Source organism: Dermacentor silvarum, unplaced genomic scaffold, assembly GCF_013339745.2.
Source record: "Dermacentor silvarum isolate Dsil-2018 unplaced genomic scaffold, BIME_Dsil_1.4 Seq569, whole genome shotgun sequence".
Taxonomy (NCBI): Eukaryota; Metazoa; Arthropoda; class Arachnida; order Ixodida; family Ixodidae; genus Dermacentor; species Dermacentor silvarum.
In genome coordinates this window covers 1-19,353 of record NW_023606446.1, presented here as the reverse complement: position 1 = coordinate 19,353, position 19,353 = coordinate 1, and the positions used below count along the sequence as shown (strand labels likewise).

At 50.2% G+C, this 19,353-nt stretch overlaps 1 protein-coding gene across 1 annotated transcript; it reads right to left on the bottom strand.

Moving 5' to 3' along the window:
- Positions 1-11,974: 11,974 nt before the first annotated feature.
- Positions 11,975-19,214, bottom strand: LOC125941896 (uncharacterized; the record flags this gene model as incomplete). The annotated part of the gene is made up of 5 exons (XM_049659765.1): positions 18,919-19,214; positions 18,067-18,195; positions 15,399-15,621; positions 13,980-14,159; positions 11,975-12,142 (listed from the first exon to the last, which is right to left on the bottom strand). Coding segments are annotated over exons 1-5 (996 nt in total), but the record flags the coding sequence as incomplete, so codon positions are not given.
- Positions 19,215-19,353: the final 139 nt, after the last annotated feature.

Sequence of the window (19,353 nt, the reverse complement as noted above, 5' to 3'; positions counted from 1 at the left end):
GCTACCGCGCCTGCTTACGCCAGCGTTTTGACAGCGGTTGTGTGCGGTCACACAAACAACGCGCAGAACTGTTGTCGACGGCGGCGGCGTTTTGCCCGCGTTCGCACCGAATGCGCGTGGCATTGGTGACGTATTTATGAAGAACGTACCAACCTTTGCCGTACACCCTATGGCGGTGTACCGTAGCAACCATAAGGCCATGGTCCCTGTGGTCACTAAATAAATGAAAACCACCGGATCATAAATAATGCTAATTCTTTAATAGTTTAAACAACCAAATTACACCATCACATCTTAATCGTCATAATTGGAAATACATAATTGCCACCATATTACAGCTTCGCTGGTCTTCCATCTCCACCCCAGTGGAAGGGCTGACAGTTTTTTAGAGCCGTGTTCTTCGAAGCAGTCGCTCGCTATGAACTATGAAAGCATGCGGGCTTTTGCTACGTTCTCCAAACGCGTCTAAAATTCTGTTTATTTGCATTTGCTTGCATTTATTCGCAAGGTAAGCAGCTCGGGCGACTTTTCTTGATATTCGTTTTTGTCCTAACAAACGCTGACATTTTGAACAGATGCAGCTCCACAGATACAACTAATTGATATATTTAAACAAAAAAATGCATAGCGCTTGTCTCCTCATTTAACTGCGCATACTCTGCTATGTCTGCCCGGTCGGGGGCCTGCCCGGTCGGGGTAGTTGCGGATCATATTGTCACGGTAATAACAGGACCAGCAACAGCCGGGCACACAGCAGGACAGCTCCGATCGAGCAGCACGTCTTCTTCGTCGTCTTTGTCTCTCCTCACCGAAACCTCCGCGGCGCGCAAAATAAAGCGCAAGCAAACTAGAACCACACAACACACGGAAATGCACTGAATTGACGTGTCATTATTCCCCCCCCCCCTTCAGAAGCATCTGCTCGGTGCTTTCGAAGTAGGGAAGGTGGGTGATCAGCGTGCGTAATATGGCTTCATCTATAGCTACGTGCATGATGTCCGGATGTGGCGCACGGCGGGAGCATCGCGTGGTGCTCTCTGAAACAACTGTGTAGTTGATGTCATTGAGGCGTTGAAGAACCCGGTAAGGTCCGAAATAACAACGGAGAAGTTTCTCCGACCTGCGTTGGCGGACGGGACACCAGATCCATGCTTTGTTTCCGGGGCGGTAGGTAACTACTCTGTGGCGGAGGTTATACCTGTTAGCATCGTAGTGTTGCTGAGAGCGAAGGCGAGCGAGTTGACGAGCTTCCTCGGCACGCTGAGCATATTGAGCAGCATTCACTGTGGTAGGTGCGAAGGCGTAGGACAGAAGCATTACGTCTAACATTGTGGTAACCTCGCGGCCGTGAAGAAAGCGGAAAGGAGTAAATCCTGTGATCTCTTGAACGGCGGTATTATAGGCGAAGGTTACGAAAGGAAGAACGCTGTCCGAGTTCTTGTGATCCACGTCGGCATACATTGAAAGCATGTCAGCGATGGTTTTGTTGAGCCGTTCGGTTAGGCCGTTCGTTTATGAATGATATGCAGTCACCCGACGATGAACAGTGCCACTGAGGGTCATCACTTCTTCCAGGAGTTTGGCTGTGAAAGCGGTGCCTCTGTCGGTAATAACCACTGCTGGTGCACCATAGATAGCATAAATGAAGAAGTTGGCGACGTCGTTTGCAGTAGCACGTTGAAGTGGTCGTGTTTCACAGTAACGAGTAAGATAATCTGTTGCAACTATTATGCATCGGTTGCCAGCCGAAGATTTAGGAAATGATCCAAGCAAGTCTATTCCGATTTGTTGAAAGGGTGCCCGAGGTGGTTGTACAAGCCAGCTGGTTTTATGGGCGGTGTCTTGCGCCGCTGGCCGTCTCGGTCTGTCTTCACGTAGAGCTTAGCGGTACGGGAAAGTTTAGGCCAGTAGTACTTGTGGCGGACACGTGCGAGAGTGCGCGTGAACCCCAAATGGCCAGAAGACGGTTCATCGTGACAAGCATGCAGGATATCTTCTCGCATAACAGATGGCACCACCAGAAGATCGGTTTGAAAGCTTTATTCAAAGCTTTGGTTGTACAAGACGTTGTTGAGGCGAAAAAACGACGAAATTATGCCTCTGAATGCCCGTGGTGGCTGCGTAGGTTGGCCCTCAAGATAGTCGATGAGCGGGTGAAACTCCAGGTCATCACGCTGTTGCTGAACCAAGTCACACGCTGTGACGGCGCAGAGCAAACAGTCGTCGTCGGTTAGTTCAGGCGGAGTTGTTTCTGCAGGAACGCGGGACAGACAGGCAGCATCTGTGTGCTAGCGTCCCGACTTATAGACAACCGTAACGTGGAACTCCTGAAGGCGAAGACTCCATCGAGCAAGGCGGCCTGAGGGGCCTTTGAGACCGGCAAGACAACACACCGATTGGTGGTCACTGAATACTTTGAAAGGTCTTCCGTACAAATATCGTCGGAACTTGGATATCGCCCACACAACAGCTAGACATTCTTTTTCTGTAGTCGAGTAGTTCGATTCGGCCGATGACAAAGTACGACTAGCGTAGGCGATCACTCTTTCGATACCTTCTCGCCGCTGCACATGGACGCCGCCGAGACCGACATTGCTGGCGTCCGTGTGCACTTGCATGCAGTGTCGGCATCTTCGTCGAAGTAACCTTGGATCGGAGGAGACTGAAGTCGCTGTTGTAGGTCACAAAAAGTGCGATGTTGCTCGGGGTTCCAAACGAAAGCGACATTGCCCTTGTGAGATAATGCGAGGGCTCAGCTATTTTCGAAAAGTTTTGTACGAAGCGACGGTAATACGCGCAAAGTCCCCAAAACCGGCGAACCTCGCGTTTCTGCGTAGGCGTTGGTAAGGCAGCAACAGCTGGCTTTTTTTCAGGATCCGGGCGAATTCCATCGCAGCTGATGACATGACCAAGGAATTTCAGCTCCTCGTAACCGAAGTGGCCTTTTTCGGGCTTGAGTGACGGACTGTGGCTGACGATGTGTTTGCTGTGCTGTGTGCTCTCTCTCTCTCTCCTCCCCATCTTTCATTCCCCCTCATCCCGCTCCCATGTGTAGGGTAGCAAACTGGTTGTGCTGAACTGGTTAACCTCCCTGCCTTTCCTTCTCCACTCTTTCCTTCCTTCCTTCGGGCTTGAGTGACAGGCCTGGTTCGGAGTGCATCAAGCACTGCACGAAGATGCTGTAGATGCTGCTTGAAAGTCTCTTAAAACACGACGACGTCGTCCAAATAAACAAGACACGTTTGCCACGTAAGACCGGACAAAACAGTGTCCATCACTTTTTGAAAAGTCGCATGAGCGGAGCACAGGCCAAAATTAAGAACCTTGAATTAAAAGAGTCCGTCAGGAGTAATAAATGCGGTCTTTTCCCGGTCATGGTCATCGACCTCGATTTGCCAATAACCACTACGCAGACCCATGGATGAAAAATATCTAGTGTGTCGAAGTCGGTCCAGCGAGTCGTCTATGCGAGGAAGCGGATGGACGTCTTCGTTGTGACATTATTGAGTTTGCGATAATCAACGTAGAAACGAAGTGTGCCGTCTTTATTTTTAACTAGCACCACTGGTGACGCGAATGGGCTTGTAGCTGGCTGAATGATGTCGTCAGCAAGCGTTTGACTTGTTCACGAATGGCGTCTTGTTATCTTCGAGACACACGGTAGGCATGCTGTCGGATGGGTCTTTCGGCGGGTTCGGTTACAATTCTGTGCTTCGCAACGGGTGTCTGCTTGATTTTTGACGTCCTGGAAAAGCAGTCGGTAAAGGAAAGCAAAAGAGAGCGAAGACTATCGTGCTGTTGAGCCGAAAGTTCGGAATTCACATCGAGTTGAATTGTAGGCAGCTTGTCGTCGAGTGGGACAGAGGAAAGTTATGCGAATGATAGGCTGGTTCTCGTGTCGCCGATTTCTTCGAAGTAAGCGACAAGAGCGTGCCTCGTGAAGTGCTGCTATTCGGGACTGAAGTTCGTGATTAGGATTTCAGCAGGCTGTTTGGTCAGGTGGAGGAGGCCGCGGGCGATGCATACTTGACGAGAGAAGAGGATGGACAGATTTATTTCTACAACTCCAAGGGCAGTCCGGTCCTTGTCGCTCACTACGGTAACCAGTACACTGTAACGATGCGGTACTGTCACGGAATCATCAGAGACACGCAACGCTATCATGTACGATTTGCATTCGTGTGAGCTTGCGTTACATGAAAATGTGACCCAGCACCTCCACCAATTTATCACCTTAATAACAGGTCAAGCAACAGCCGGCCACACAGCAGAACAGCTCCGATCGAGCAGCAAGTCTTCTTCGTCGTCTTCGTCTTTCCTCACCGAATCCTCCGCGGCGCGCAAAATAAAGCGCAAACAAACTGGAACCGCACAACACACGGAAATGCACTGAATTGACGTGTCAATATTCTCCGCCATGGATGCCGACACCTACGCCGACGCCTGATTTTCTGCGACACGGGGCTCTTAACGCTATCGCGTTAAAATGATACAAAAATAATGTCAAATGAAGCAGGTTCCAAGCCTCTAGATCCAGACTAAACCATTGTACAGAACGCAGCAAAAGATTGTAATCCCCGTGACTGTATGGAATGGAATTGCGCTTGGAACGTTATGATATGGTCTAAGCAGGATAGACGTGAAAAGCAACAAAAAATGGTAGACATCTGAGAATTCTCTACTAATGCGTAAGCAAAACCGTTTTACGAGCCTCAGTGAAGCATGTTGTTTGGATGCCATACAAGTAACGCTAACAGAATAGCAATCAAATGACCTCGTTTTGTACTTGCGTGTTTGTACATGGAAATCTAGTATGCTTTGGGAGGGAGAGGTTAACCGGCAGAAAATTTCATTTGAACTCTCCTCGAGGTGACCGTAGTAAGAACTATGTATATATATATATATATATATATATCTATATTGTGGGCGTTTATTACGCACATCTTCCTCATCTGTATGTTATCATCATCATCCTCACACTTCTACCTATCCTCCTCTTCGCCTGTATATGTGTTCATCATCATCGCCTGTGTGCTGCGCTGGTTCGCTGACGAGCTCCCGGGCCTAATAAACGTCGTTCCAACCGAGACGTCACAAGTGGTGGAGTGTGCTCTTCGGTCCTACGTCCTCTGGCCGTCCAGTCTGCCTCCTGGAGCTTCGTTCAGGTCGCCGCTTGCACCCACCGTCAGCTAGCATGCCGCAGGACGTGCAGCCTGGCGCCCCTATTGCCACCATTCCGACATCGCAAGTGCCTCCTTCCTTTATCATCAACAGCGCCCAGCGTGACCCCCATCTCTTCGCTGGTCTTCGCGGAGAGGATGTCGAAGACTGGCTGGACGATTATGAGCGAGTCAGTTCCGCCAATCACTGGGATGATGTTAATAAACTACGCCATGTCTCCTTCTATCTGTCTGGCGTGGCGAAGACGTGGTTCTTTAACCACGAGCCCGAATTGACCGACTGGACTCTCTTCAAGCACCAGCTTCGTGAAGTGTTCGGCACACCGGCTGTTCGGTCCACTCTCGCCAAGAAAAGCCTCGATGCTCGCAAACAACACCTGGGCGAGTCGTACACCTCCTACATCGAGGACGTCCTTGCACTCTGCCGACGTGTGAATTCTTCAATGTCGGAGTCGGACAGGGTACGCCACATTCTCAAAGGCATTGGAACTCTTGCCTTCAATGCACTCGCCACTAAGAATCCGGCTACCGTCGCTGACGTCGTAATCACTTGTCAGCGCCTCGATGAGCTCGAGTCTGTCCGCCTACAGCCCGACATTGACGATGCCCATTCTACGGGGGACCATGACCTACGTACACTGATACGCACGCTCATACGCGAAGAGTTACAATCTATGGGGTTAACCTCACCTTCGACGTATCCCAGCCAACCTTTCGGTGCGTCATTGCGTGACGTTATCAGGGAAGAACTGGCGTCCCTGACCTGCACTGTGCCAGCACAAGCTCCTGTCCCTCACGCATTACCAACTACCGCACGACCGACATACGCGCAAGTTGCTGCCAAGCCTGTCAGCCACGTCACTTCTCCGTTGCCGCTACCAACTTACGCGTCGGTTGCTACTGCGCCCACGGTTCACTTCCCGTCATCACCGCCAGAGCCTTCATCGGCCCATCTGACCTCCCTGTCACACGGTACACCGAACACCCCCTACTACCCCCCTTGGCGTCCATCTCGTCCTACGTGCTATTATTGTGGCTATCGCGGCCACATATCACGCTTTTGCCGCAAGCGCCAGCAAGACGAGCGTCGGGGCTACGATATGTGTGAGCGCGATTTTTACAGTGGGGCCTCTTACCAAGGGCGGCGTTACTCTTCACCTTCGCAGCGCTCTCCATCTCCGCCTGCATCACCTGATGCACGAGGCGCTTACCGTTCGGCCAGACGCCGTTCTCCATCACCCTACCGCCGCTCATCGTCACCACTTAGGCCTGCCTCCCTTACCTCTACCGTTCGCGCGGAAAACTAAGCGATGCAGTTTCCGGAGGAAAAACTGCATACACACACAAGACTGAAATTCCTCCAGCGCGCCCATCCAATATGATTCGTGTGTACGTTGAAGGGGTGCTCGTGGATGCTTTAGTGGATACTGGTGCGGCTTTGTCGGTTATGAATGTTCATTTGTGTTCCCGTCTGAAGAAAGTTATGACGCCTTACGATGGTCCCACGCTGGTTGCAGCTGAAGGGAACACTATTCGACCTTCTGCTTTTTGTACTGCGCGTGTACTTATCGATGACATCCTCCGTCACATACAGTTTGCTGTGCTATACCCGTGCTTTCACCAACTGATTTTCGGATGGGATTTTCTATCTTCCACGTCTGCTGCTATTTGTTGTGGGCAGTGTGTTGTATACCTTACCGACACCGAACACTTGCTTGGCGAAGAAACCCACACGTCACTTCACCTGACCGCTGCGGAAGATACGGAACTACTCCCAGGACAAATCCAACTAGTTACTCTCCTATCCGACGACATTGACCATGGTGACGTCTTGGTGTTCCCTTCTTCACGTTGCCTTACTAAAGGCATAACATTTACATCAGGAGTTGTTCGATTCCACAATGGATCTGCACTGGTCACTGCCACGAACGCAACTCCAGAAAAAATCCTCCTTCCGCAAGGCACAACCGTTGCATCCGTCGCCGATCTGGCGCCTGTCTGCGTCTTGCCACTTACACCAGTCTCTTCTGGGGACCCATATTCTGGTGATTCTTCTTCGGCCGCCGCCCTTACAGCAGTCATCAGCACTGACTTGAAACCCGCGCAGACACAACAGCTGCTGGCTTTGTTGAAAAAGCACGCCAATTCTTTCGACGTGTATTCGTCAACGTTGGGCCAAACAACCGTTGCAGAGCATCGCATTCTGACAGACAAAACATCTATCGTACGGCGCCGCCCATACCGTGTGTCTCTAGCCGAGCGGAAAATCATCGAAGACAACGTCGCAGACATGCTGGAACGCAAGGTAATTCGCCCCTCGGCTAGTTCTTGGTCGTCTCCTGTTGTCTTGGTCCGCAAAAAAGATGGCTCCGTGCGCTTTTGCGTCGATTACCGGGCGCTCAACAAGATAACTCGGAAAGACGTCTACCCTATGCCGCGCATTGATGACGCCCTTGATTCCCTCCAAGGTGCGGAATACTTTTCCAGCCTGGATCTGCGTTCCGGCTATTGGCAAATCCCCATGCACGAAGACGATAAAGAAAAAACGGCGTTCGCAACCCCCGATGGACTGTACGAGTTCAACGTAATGCCTTTCGGGCTCTGCAACGCGCCTGCGACCTTTGAGCGCATGATTGACACCGTGTTGCGTGGCCTGAAGTGGAAGACCTGCCTGTGTTATCTGGACGACATTGTCATTTTTTCATCCACATTTAATGAGCACCTACAACGCTTGGATGAAGTTTTGACGTGCCTCGCCCGCGCTGGTCTTCAGCTGAACACCAAGAAATGCCGTTTCGCCAGCAAAGCCATTAAGATCCTGGGTCATGTCGTGAGCAGGGATGGTATTCAGCCGGACCCTGACAAGACTGCTGCAGTTCTTCGCTTTCCTCGTCCTGACAGACCCAAAGACTTGCGCAGTTTCCTTGGCCTCGCCTCTTATTTCCGTCGCTTTATCCAGAACTTTGCCTCCATCGCAGCTCCATTACACAAGCTACTAGCTTCCGGTGTACCCTTTGTGTGGTCCCAGGAATGCGAATTGGCGTTTGCACGCTTGAAGGACGCCCTCACCTCTGCACCTGTGCTTTGCCATTTTGATGAGGCCGCACCGACTCTCCTACACACAGACGCTAGTGGCCGTGGTATAGGTGCTGTTCTTCTGCAACGCGACAACTCTTCGCGAGAGAGAGTCATTGCATACGCCAGCCGTGTACTCAGCGCTTCCGAAAAGAACTATACGATCACTGAGCAAGAGTGCCTGGCTATTGTTTGGTCGATACAGAAGTTTCGCCCTTATCTCCACGGCCGCCATTTCACCATCGTTACGGACCATCACGCTTTATGCTGGCTTTCCACGCTCAAGAACTTGTCTGGACGCCTGGGTCGCTGGATTTTACGCCTCCAAGAGTATGATTTCGAAATCATATACAAGTCCGGGAAGAAACACCAAGACGCCGACGCTCTTTCTCGCTGCCCGCTTCCTACGGCCCCGCTCGACGCCTCTGCAATCGCTTCGCACGTCACCAGTTCGACCGACACTGCTACGGTTTCCTCCCTGGCCTCTATGTACCAACTGCCTTTCGACGATGATCAGCCACTCGCCTCTCGTCAGCTGGCTGACCCGTACTGTCAACGCTTCATTGATCACCTCTCTGGGGCTTCTCGTCCACCTAACGCGCGCCTCCGTCGCCAGCTCGCACACTTTAAGCTGGACGATGGCGTGCTGTATCGCCGTATTTACCATCCTGACGGGCAACGCTGGGTGCCAGTTCTACCACGCTCTCTCCGACTTCGTGTCCTCAACGCCTTTCACGATGATTTGACAGCTGGCCACCTTGGGTTCCATAAAACCTATGACCGCATTCGAAGTCGTTTCTATTGGCCTGGCCTTTCTGCTAGCGTCGCCAGATACGTCGGTTCCTGCTCTCCCTGCCAGCGTCGCAAGCTCCCAACATCTGCTCCTGTCGGCCAATTACAGCCGCTTCCGTGCCCTGAAGCCCCGTTCGAGGTTGTTGGGATCGACCTTTACGGGCCCCTTCCGGTCACTACTGCTGGCAATCGATGGATAGTGACTGCCGTCGACCATCTGACGCGCTACGCTGAGACAGCTTCTGTGCTTACTGGCTCTGCTTCGGAAGTTGCTCACTTCGTTCTTGAAGCCATTATTCTACGCCATGGTGCTCCTCGTGTACTGCTCAGTGACCGTGGAAAGGCGTTCCTTTCCCAACTGCTAAACGAAGTTCTTCGAGCCTCCGGCACAGCCCACAAGACAGCTTCTAGCTATCACCCCCAGACTAACGGCCTGACCGAGCGGTTTCATCGCACCCTTGCCGACATGATCGCCGCTTATATTCAACCAGACCACAAAAACTGGGATGTTCTTTTACCATTCGTCACTTTCGCCTATAACACGGCCGTGCAGCGCACAACTGGCTACTCGCCATTTTACCTCGTTTATGGACGCTCCCCTACTTTCTTTCTGGACGTTTCATCCTTCAATTCCAAGGCTAATACATCTCTATCATCGTGCGAAGAGTACATTTCCCGACTCGACCACTTGTCGCCAGCTTGCTCGCCTGAACACAGAGGCCAGACAACAAGACCGGAAAAATATTTACGACGAATGCCATCGCGTCGTATCTTTTCGACCTGGTGACGAGGTCCTGCTCCTGACTCCTGTTCGCACCCCTGGCTTATGTGAAAAATTCCAGCCACGGTTTATCGGGCCGTACATAGTCCTTGGACAGACTTCGCCTGTCAACTATCGCGTCACTCCTCTTGACGCCCCCACAGACCGCCGTTGCCGCAATACCGAGGTTGTCCACGTCTCCCGCATGAAGCCCTTCACGCGGCGTGCCTCGACACCTTGACGGCCGGCCAGGATGGCCGCTTTCACGTCGGGGGGAAATTAGTGTGGGCGTTTATTACGCACATCTTCCTCATCTGTATGTTATCATCATCATCCTCACACTTCTACCTATCCTCCTCTTCGTCTGTATATGTGTTCATCATCATCGCCTGTGTGCTGCGCTGGTTCGCTGACGAGCTCCCGGGCCTAATAAACGTCGTTCCAACCGAGACGTCACAATGCATCTGTGATGTTATTGGGTGCAGGATCACTCCAGAAAGAGATAGAAGCAGCACGCCGAAGCACAAACACACATCAGACTTGTATTGGACACGTAATACAATGAACGGCACACACGTAACAGTTCCCTAAACTACGCTCTAGAATACATGCAGATATATATAGGCTAGTTAAATTCAGTCTGCCTACAGTCATGTAGAAACAGGTGTCGCCATGTCGGAGACGTCGAGAAACCGGTGTCGGACAACAAGGGTTGGATCGCCTCGTGAAGCTCAGGTGGCCCTGCGCCACAGTCGATGTACCGGAGCCTCCGCGTGCCCGGTTACCCGATGGCGGGGTTTGTGTTCCGGAGAACACTGCGGCAGCCCACCAAGTCACGTCCACAGCTGGCGAGGTAGCCCCGTGGCCGCTCACCCGAACGCTCGATCAGCCAGGCTCAGGACCGCCAGCCCTCCTGGACCAGTTGCCCAGCGGAAGACCTTGACGAGGTGGCCTCTCAGCTGGTACTAGCTGTGATTGGGGTGCAGACGTAGTGACGCGGGCGGCGATAGCTCCTATGGGCCGGACGCCCAGCGAGGAAGCCCCTGTGCCTTCGAACGCCGAACCTCGCGCACCGCTCACGCCACGGGCCACGCTACCTCGAGCCACGCTTTTTGAGGCGCCACTGTCCACGTTCACCAGTCGGTGTCGATGATGATGATGACGACCTTAAAGTACATACCCACTCATGGGTATTGGCCAAGAGTCGTTGTCCTCTTCGCCACCGCACGGCACACTGTCTTCATATGTTTGTGTTTGTCACTCCCGCGTGCAATATATTATGACAGCATCTTTATCTGTGACTTCCGCATCGTAACAATATGTTCAATTAGTGCACCACTCAGGCGATGTTTTACAGGAGAAGCTGCATTCCCGTCTAAATGACTGCGGCTCCTGTTTTGGCACATTGACATTATAGGTGCTAGTTTGTTTGGTTGATCTGGTAACAAAAAGTTACACGCGGCGCGCACTACAGTTAGCGACGTCCGCTGCCAACGTGCGCTGTTACCAACGTTGCCAGCGTGCGTTGCCTGGTAATGGAGATTTACCATCTGCGGTTACTGCGCTTTTCAGGGACGCTAAAGAGAAATTGCAGGTGAGTTTAAACTGAACAAGCGATTTTTCAAAACACAAACGCTGATTGCTGGAAAACATTACCACTTTGTAAAAAATGTTTGTGGCGAAGCTCAGCACCGGTACGTCATTGTGCCTTCACAAATTTCAATGTATTTTTGCTTAGTTATGTGCTTGTGCCCCAGTGGGAATGCTTTAATATTGCAAAGTTCAGTATCTGACTCATTGAGAATTCATTGTAAAGTATGCAGACAACTTCATACTCTGAAAGCTTTAATAAGGCTCAGTAATCGAGCACTTTGAATATCGATGACTTCATGAGGAACTTGCGCGGCATACCTAAAGGTGACGTTAACATACTCGAATTTTGTTTTCGTGTCTTTTCTGGCTCAACGAGTGAACCCCATGCCAGGCAGCCATGGGACTCACTTATTTTATACTCGAGAAGGGTAATTTACGAAAAGGACTCAATATATTTCTCAGTTTAGTGTCCCTTTACCATATTATTGCCAAACCTGCAAATAGTTGCTAGTTTTTAGCTCAATTATGCAACGAGTAATTCTATATAAACAAGCAGTCGTGGTGCCACACTCACCTGAGAAGAGAAAAGGGTCGTGTTTTCCCCTGAACCATGGTAGGAGTCCACGAGGACGACGCTGGGGTCATCTTCTTCATCCGGCGATACAATGTCTTGCGGCAGGGCAAGGTACTGAGGGTCTCCTGCTACCTCGGCCATCATGGAGCGGGTAGATTCCCTCATCGTCTGTAATCCGAGGGCAGTGACGGTGAGGAACCAATTTCCCAATCGCATTTCAGGCTTTGCACGAACAACTGAGTTTATGAAGACCATTTTCAGATTGTTCACATAGTCGTAGATACAGGCTGCAGAAGAGCACGTTTCTCCCGAATGAGTGAATAACATGCGCTCAGTATTTAACTGATGATATGGAGAAGCACCCTGAAGGACTCAAAAAGAAGTGGGAACTCTTAGCACGATAATTTGTCGATGTAATCGGATCGTGGTCTCTATGTCTTTCAGTATGAACTTTGCATTTTTTTCCTTTTTGTTAACAGCGTTATGTAAACGCGTGCTTTTGGTCAACCACCACGAAGTTGCCCCGTGTCTGAGGTGGCCAAGTTCCCCTCTAGCTGGAACCTGCAGCTTTTACACGTGATCATCCTCACACCTCGGTTGCTGAAAAAAAATCAATTTAATTCAAGAACACCCGGTGCCATTAGCCAGGCATCCTTGCTAATATTATCTTAGGCATCGCGGATGGCCATCACACACCAATTTTACGTAGGATTATTTGTGTTGACACTAACTTTCAGGGCGGGAGGCATCTTCATACGAGGTTGCTTTCGTATGCCGCCAGTTGCGCGCTCAGAAATGAAACAGGTGTTACCTCTACATACAATCTATCATTCCGAAGCATGAAGGCTGGCGACTCAGACGACGATATTGGAAGCGCAACGAGGTTGTTTCTGCGATGAAGCCGCGTGGCCAGCGAGACATCTTCCGTAACGGATACATTACTACCGTTAAACTTGAAATGATGAGAAAGAATATGTTAACGAAAATTAAAGCGGCTAAACTGGACAATTATGGGCCCACATTGTTTTCATGCTAACTACCACCCAAACGGTGCGGACGCTCCATTATATCGTCACCGGCCTTGGTGGCGTAGTAGCTTTGACGTCGCATTGCTTATCCCGAGGGCATAGGATCTAATCGCGGTGGCGGTGATCGCATTTCGATGGTGGCGAAATGCAAGAAAAACCCCTGTATCCTGCATTAGGCGCACCTTAAGGAACCCCAGGAGTCCCCCACTACGTCTTGCCTCATAATCATATCGTGGAATTGGCAAGTAAAACCCTAGAATTTATTGTTATTTAATTATATCATTGGTTACGTTCAGATAGATATGCTGTTATAGTAGGCTTACAATTTCTCCTTCAGTTTGAGCCTGTGATTCTTTGCCGTCGGCGACAACATGACAAATGTGGCTATTGCGACGAGCCCTGTCCTTAATGTCATTAAGGCGTGAACAACTATTCCCATCTTAATGCGCGATGCATTTCACTGCCCCTTCTGTAACTTTAAGCCCTTCTTCAGCGTGGCTGATGTTTTCAGCTTGAGCCTCAACTTTCGATAGACGCTCATTCGTAGCAACAAATGTTTCCTCTAAAGACTTCTATGCTGTAGCGAGACTTAACGCTTAGACGCATTTTCCGCTTTACCTTGGAGTAACCTACGCGTCTCAGCCTTGAATTAATTACTTTGAAATCTGCACCACTTCTTTCGTTCCACTCGTCAGGACTCGAGTTACTCTCGGTATTCGAGCAGCATAACAGTTTCCAGAGTACATGACCATTGCGTCAAGCAGCTCAGTGCCGCCGATAATTCGCGCAATGTTTCGCACTCCAATCATTTATGGAGGCCTGGATCCATTTCTCGCGTCTGCATTAGTGTTCGTGACCATTTAGCGAAAGCGCACGCGATGGCCGGAACATTGGTGCTGAGTGTCAGTCGAATATGGAAAGGCGCCGGGACAGGTCATGCACTTCAACGCGTATTCCCGAACAAAACAAATACCCACGGCGCGTGCGTCGCGACCGAGCTGAGACAGAGAGCCTTCGAGGTCATCGACCGTCCCTGCGAGCACTTGCTTGGCGACGGCGAACGCGTCATCTTCGAAGACGTCCGCCATGATAGAGAGGCAAGCGTGAACACGTGGCGCCGGAGGCTCCCTGTAGAGAAGGCCCACCAGAGGCTCTGCCTGCGAATGAAACAGGACAGAGGGATTGCGCACCTGTTGATTCTTGTGGTTCTGTATTGTTTTTTTAAACATATTTTATTGCGACAGCATTTATACGGACGCTCAATGTGCATTCGCTCCATCGCCTTCACCGCTGGTGTACATAGAGGAAGGAGGAGCAGGACGTGAGGTTGCGAGGCTGTTAGGCTCGGTAAGCTACCTCCTCTGACCCCGCGCTCCCTCCCTTCGGCGCCTGTCTGCGCGTAGCCTCTAGGAAAATAGGCCCTGTAAGGTTGCCGGACTTCTCAAGGCATTGCTTCGTCATAGCATTTTTAGCCACAATGTGTCATCAACACCCGCTTTCAGCCGTACTCTGTTGCATACTATCCGCGCATTCGGCGGCTATAAATTACCGCTTGCCTATCACACAGGGAGGGCTGCATTTTCTATAAGCCCTTATTTCATATTCCATACGACTCGAAGTCAAAATTGTCACGTGAATCTCTCTCCTAGTCTTTTTTCTTCCTCCATGCCATCATGTCGTCCTGAGCGCGATGACGCATGCGCGAGCCACGCGCCAAGCGCTGGAGGTCACGTGATTGGTGACGACTGCGATGGGAAACGATTTGAGCGCGACAGCGAACCGCAAGCGGTTAGGGTTAGATCGCCGGTGCCTGGTTGCACGCTGCGTTTGCGTCTACACCATGGAGCAAGGCAATGAAGTGCGAGAGAGCATTCGTCACGCAGTGAGTCTTGGCTTGCGAACTCTTCGTGAAGCAATTCCCTTTGCTTTTCCTCTCGCACCATCGGTCCAACACTTGTCCGATGCAGACTCGAGTATTGGCGGGCAATAATTTGGCTGCTGCTAGTTTTCGATCGATGCGCAGTTACTCGGCCGCCGTGGCAGGGATTCGTGCTTTGCAGGGACGTCCGTACGATCAGAGAAACATGGAGACATCTTATTAATGCGAAAGCATTATAAACCCCATTACGCGACAATCCGTAAGCCTGACCGAGAGATCGTAGCAAAAATGGCCGACGCCGCTAAGAGTAAGAAGAAGTCGAGAAAAGCTCAGACTCAGGTCCCATTTATTAGGGATGCTCCTGTAAGCAAAGTAAATTGTTGGCTTTGAAAAGAAAATTTGTCACTTTTCGGTCTGGGTGGCAATTTAACCCGGGTCTCCGGGGTGCGAGACGAGCACGTTTCCCGACGCCACGGCGACTTCACGTGGCTCCATGCCTTGGAATCGAATGCCTCACCTGCAGTCCCATGAAAGGTGCAAAGTAGAGGACTTTCCAGGCACGCTGGTAGGCGCGAAGCTCAGCGTGAGAACGCCCCAGGTTGTCCCTCAAGTGGCATCGCGCAGCACGGGAAACCCAGTGGCAGGCGCGTTTGAACCACTCCGCGGAGAGTACAGACGGCTGTGGAGCGCGGCCTTGATTGCCGAACGGAGTTAGGTCCAGATTTCGGTGGACGGAAATTCTGCGCGATGCGAGGAGTGAGTTCTACAAAACTAACCGAAATTAACTAACTAAAACTCACCGAAACTCGGGATAACTAACAGGAGAAAAATGTCACAGGGAAAATCTATATTCTATTGTTTCTTCCTGCGTATATGCAGGGTATAGTTTTTAGACAATACAGAATTTGTATATGGATGGACTATAAGCGCAGTGAACGTGGCGTTTTTGCAGAGAAGGTCCTAGGCCAGGTGGACATACTTTGCCGCTAATAACGTGGGCCCGCATTCACAAATACTTCGTAGGCTAGAATTTTTCATAAGCAATAATTTTAGCCAATCCGGATGTCCGACACATCATTATCGAAGACGGCTAGCCGATGGCAAAGCGACCTTACGAAAGAAAAGCATTGTGAATCTGGCCCGTGAGCCCCCCCCCCCCCCTCCCCCTCCCTTCTTCTACAGACTTACAACCAAAAACTTCTTCACTTTTCAATAGTGCCTTGGGGGCAATTGTTGAAATGGTGCTTTTGAAGGAAGTCTCACTTTAATGTACCCTCCTTTTTTTAAACGTCTTGAAAATCTCGCCCGATTTGAAATATTTATCATTGCATTTCAACGTTACATCCAGGCGCTATCGAAACCGAGCTCCGCCGAAGCGCAGAAAAGGCGGCCCCGCTTTCATATCAGACCGAAACGCCCCGTGACGAAAAGCGCGATGAAGTTTGAAACTGAACGTCTCGGTCAGACGCGGTGCGTACTGATAAGGCGCGCTTTGCTTGGCAAGCATGTGCCGCTGTATGTCGGGCCAGGATTTGCAGCGGGAGTGCTATCATTCAAACTTCACCCCACACTTCTTTACGGAGCGTTGCCGCCTGACGCGCCGCGGCACACCCTCAGTCTCGAAATTGCCTTGATTTGGCCTTCAATTTCGATTATGAATACCTCAAATTAAGTATGATTTATCGGATCTCTAAAAATGGGTGTGTCATAAATTGTTTTCCATACAAACTGCCTTCAAGTATGTAATTGAAACGATAATGACACATTTTTGTTGATCAGTCTATTCAGAGTAATTTAAGCAGCGGCAAAGTATTTCTGGCCTCGCTGTAGAGCTACAGGTGTCTCATGGTCATATCCTTTTTATTAAAAAAAATTGTATTGTCTAAAAACAACAACAAAGAAGCACCCTGCATGTAGTGCACACCATTCTGTGATAGGAATCAAGAGTCCCTCCAAGATCACTCATGAAAAAATATAGTAAAATTCCCTGTTGAACTTTTCTATGGTGCACGAATGTAGTGCACTTGGCACCCGTAGTGTCAAGTTAAAGTTATCCTTATACACACGGACGATATTTCGCCGCGTTTACCTTCAGAAAAGCAGTTCATACGCTCCTCCGTAAATTGAAACAAGTGAAGCCAAACAGCGAAATATAAGGGGAAATGAACAATTCATAAACAAAACGCTATAAGATGGATTATAATAACCAGCACGTAACTACATGAAAGGCACCAACACGCAGGCGAGAACGTCAATGAAAGGACGCGGTTTACGGAGACGCGTTTACCAAGCAAAAAACCGACTTAGTCCAGTACACTGATACTGTTCATACAGTTCATACTGATACAGTATTGTGCGACAGATCTATCGTCGTTATTTTTGCAATAGGATGATTTTTAGAGGAGGTAAATGAAGGTCAATACAACGTTTTGAATTTCGCGCCGAAACCACGACGATGGTACGTTGGTGTGACGTCACGTATCGTTAGGTATTTATCGTATTTGGACCGTGTTGGGCTGAGTGGAAGTTGCGGAAAACCGCCATGGTTCAGTGCTAGGCTCCTTTAGAACACAATGCAGTTCATTTTTACCCAAAAAGAATTAACTAGAACCTATCAGGTACTATTCCTAAGAGGACCAAGTTAATTAGACCATAAAAATTAATGACGTTACGGCGAGATTGTGCGAGAACGTCAAGGCGGGGTCGCCACCCGTCATTCGTGTTTTGCGCTATATCTGGGCACAATTACCGCTAGCCGGAAATGACGCATGACCTTCAGCGTGCGGCTCCTCGGCATGGCCTCCGAGATAAAGCGACGCCCGTGGCGCGCTGAACGAATCTCGAAGGCTGCCTGCTGGGACATGCATTTTATCTACGACAACAGGTACAAGCGCCATCTGCTTAGGTGCTGTTGAAGGGCTTGTAACAAGAAAACAGCGCAACGCAATTACGACCCCCTGCGCAGCTTTATCAAGAATTGCTTGGCAAAGACAGACTACTCACTTGCGATAAATTTTGCCAAAATTAAATTTCGATGCTGTCGGCCTCTAATTGCACAGGAGTTGAAGCACCTCGCAAGCAAGTCATTCAACCATTGGTTGACTCAATTACAATACTGATCGCTAACACATTCATTAGCAATTCTCTGTCTCAACTGGTGCTTCTAGAGTCGTTAAAGCGCTCACCTTTCAATGAAGGCAGCGTAGTCGCGCGTGGTAGCGTTGGGTTTCCGGCTGAAGAATTTCTCAGACGCCTTGGTCAGCGCTAGCGGCGTACGAGGCGGGCACTCCGGCGCTGACGTCTTCTCGCAGTCACTACGATGACAAGTTTGCGAAGCCATATTGGAATGACACAGTTTGCAGGTATGCGCTTCGTATTCTTCTTCATCATCCTCATCATTATCATATTTATGCTGACAACAGGGTGAAGGCCTCTCCCCACGATCTCCAGTTACACCAGTCTTGTGCCAGTTGACACCATGCTGTTCTGTCTGCAAATTTCCTAATTTCACCACACCGCTTAGTTCTCGGCTGTGCCATACTGTGCTTCTCTTCTCCTGGCACCCATTCCGTCAAAACCCTATGTTGCTTATAATCATGCCTGGTGCCTTCATCCACGTGCTCCCCGACCAAATATGCTGGAGAAGCTATTTACTCGGGCCGATCATTTATTTTGGCCCAAAATAAATACTCGCGCCGAGTATTTCTTTCGGGCAATAGATCTAGATATATGACGGCCTGTTATTGCGGTGCCGTGGAATGAAATGGCAGATCGGTGCTTTTAACGGTAAATTCCTGTACATTTGATGACATGTTTCTGCGGAGCCGTGGAATGAAACTACAGACATCTGTATTTTTATGGGAAATTACTGCAAGCATCACGGGAAATATGGCAGAAGATTAGACAGCGTAATGAGATCAAGGAATGTTCTAGGGCAGGACGAAGTCAAATGATAAAGGCTGCTCCCCGATTGTTAAGTCAAAATTTAACGACCTATTTTGTTTTCATATGCGCGAAAATACAGTACAAAGGCTTGCCTGTCGAGGTCGCTGGCGCTGACGATGGGCAGGCCTCCATCGAGGCATTGCTGAAGCACCTCCATGTGACCTTCGCGTGCTTCCAGGCCATGTCGGGTCTGGAACGCTCCTCTGGAAGCGACCGCAGCGCCAAGCATTCGCGTGCTCGGTAGCTCTGATCGGCGCACCAGAGCATTCATCATGGCTTCCATCAGCCTGGCGCGGCCATCCGCGTAGACGGAGTGGGCGTGCCGGTGGCAGGCGTGCGCGTAGAAATCGTCACAGAGGTCGGGCACCTCGGCAGAGTCTTCGCCCATGTAAGCGTCGAGCCAAAAGCAGCCATCTGTGGAACAGAGCCGCGAAACACCGCTGCGGCTGTCTTTCCCCTTTGGTGGATCTGCGAAGTCCTCCTGAAAGCAGCGATGTCGTATTTGCTTCAGTATAACTACATTACAG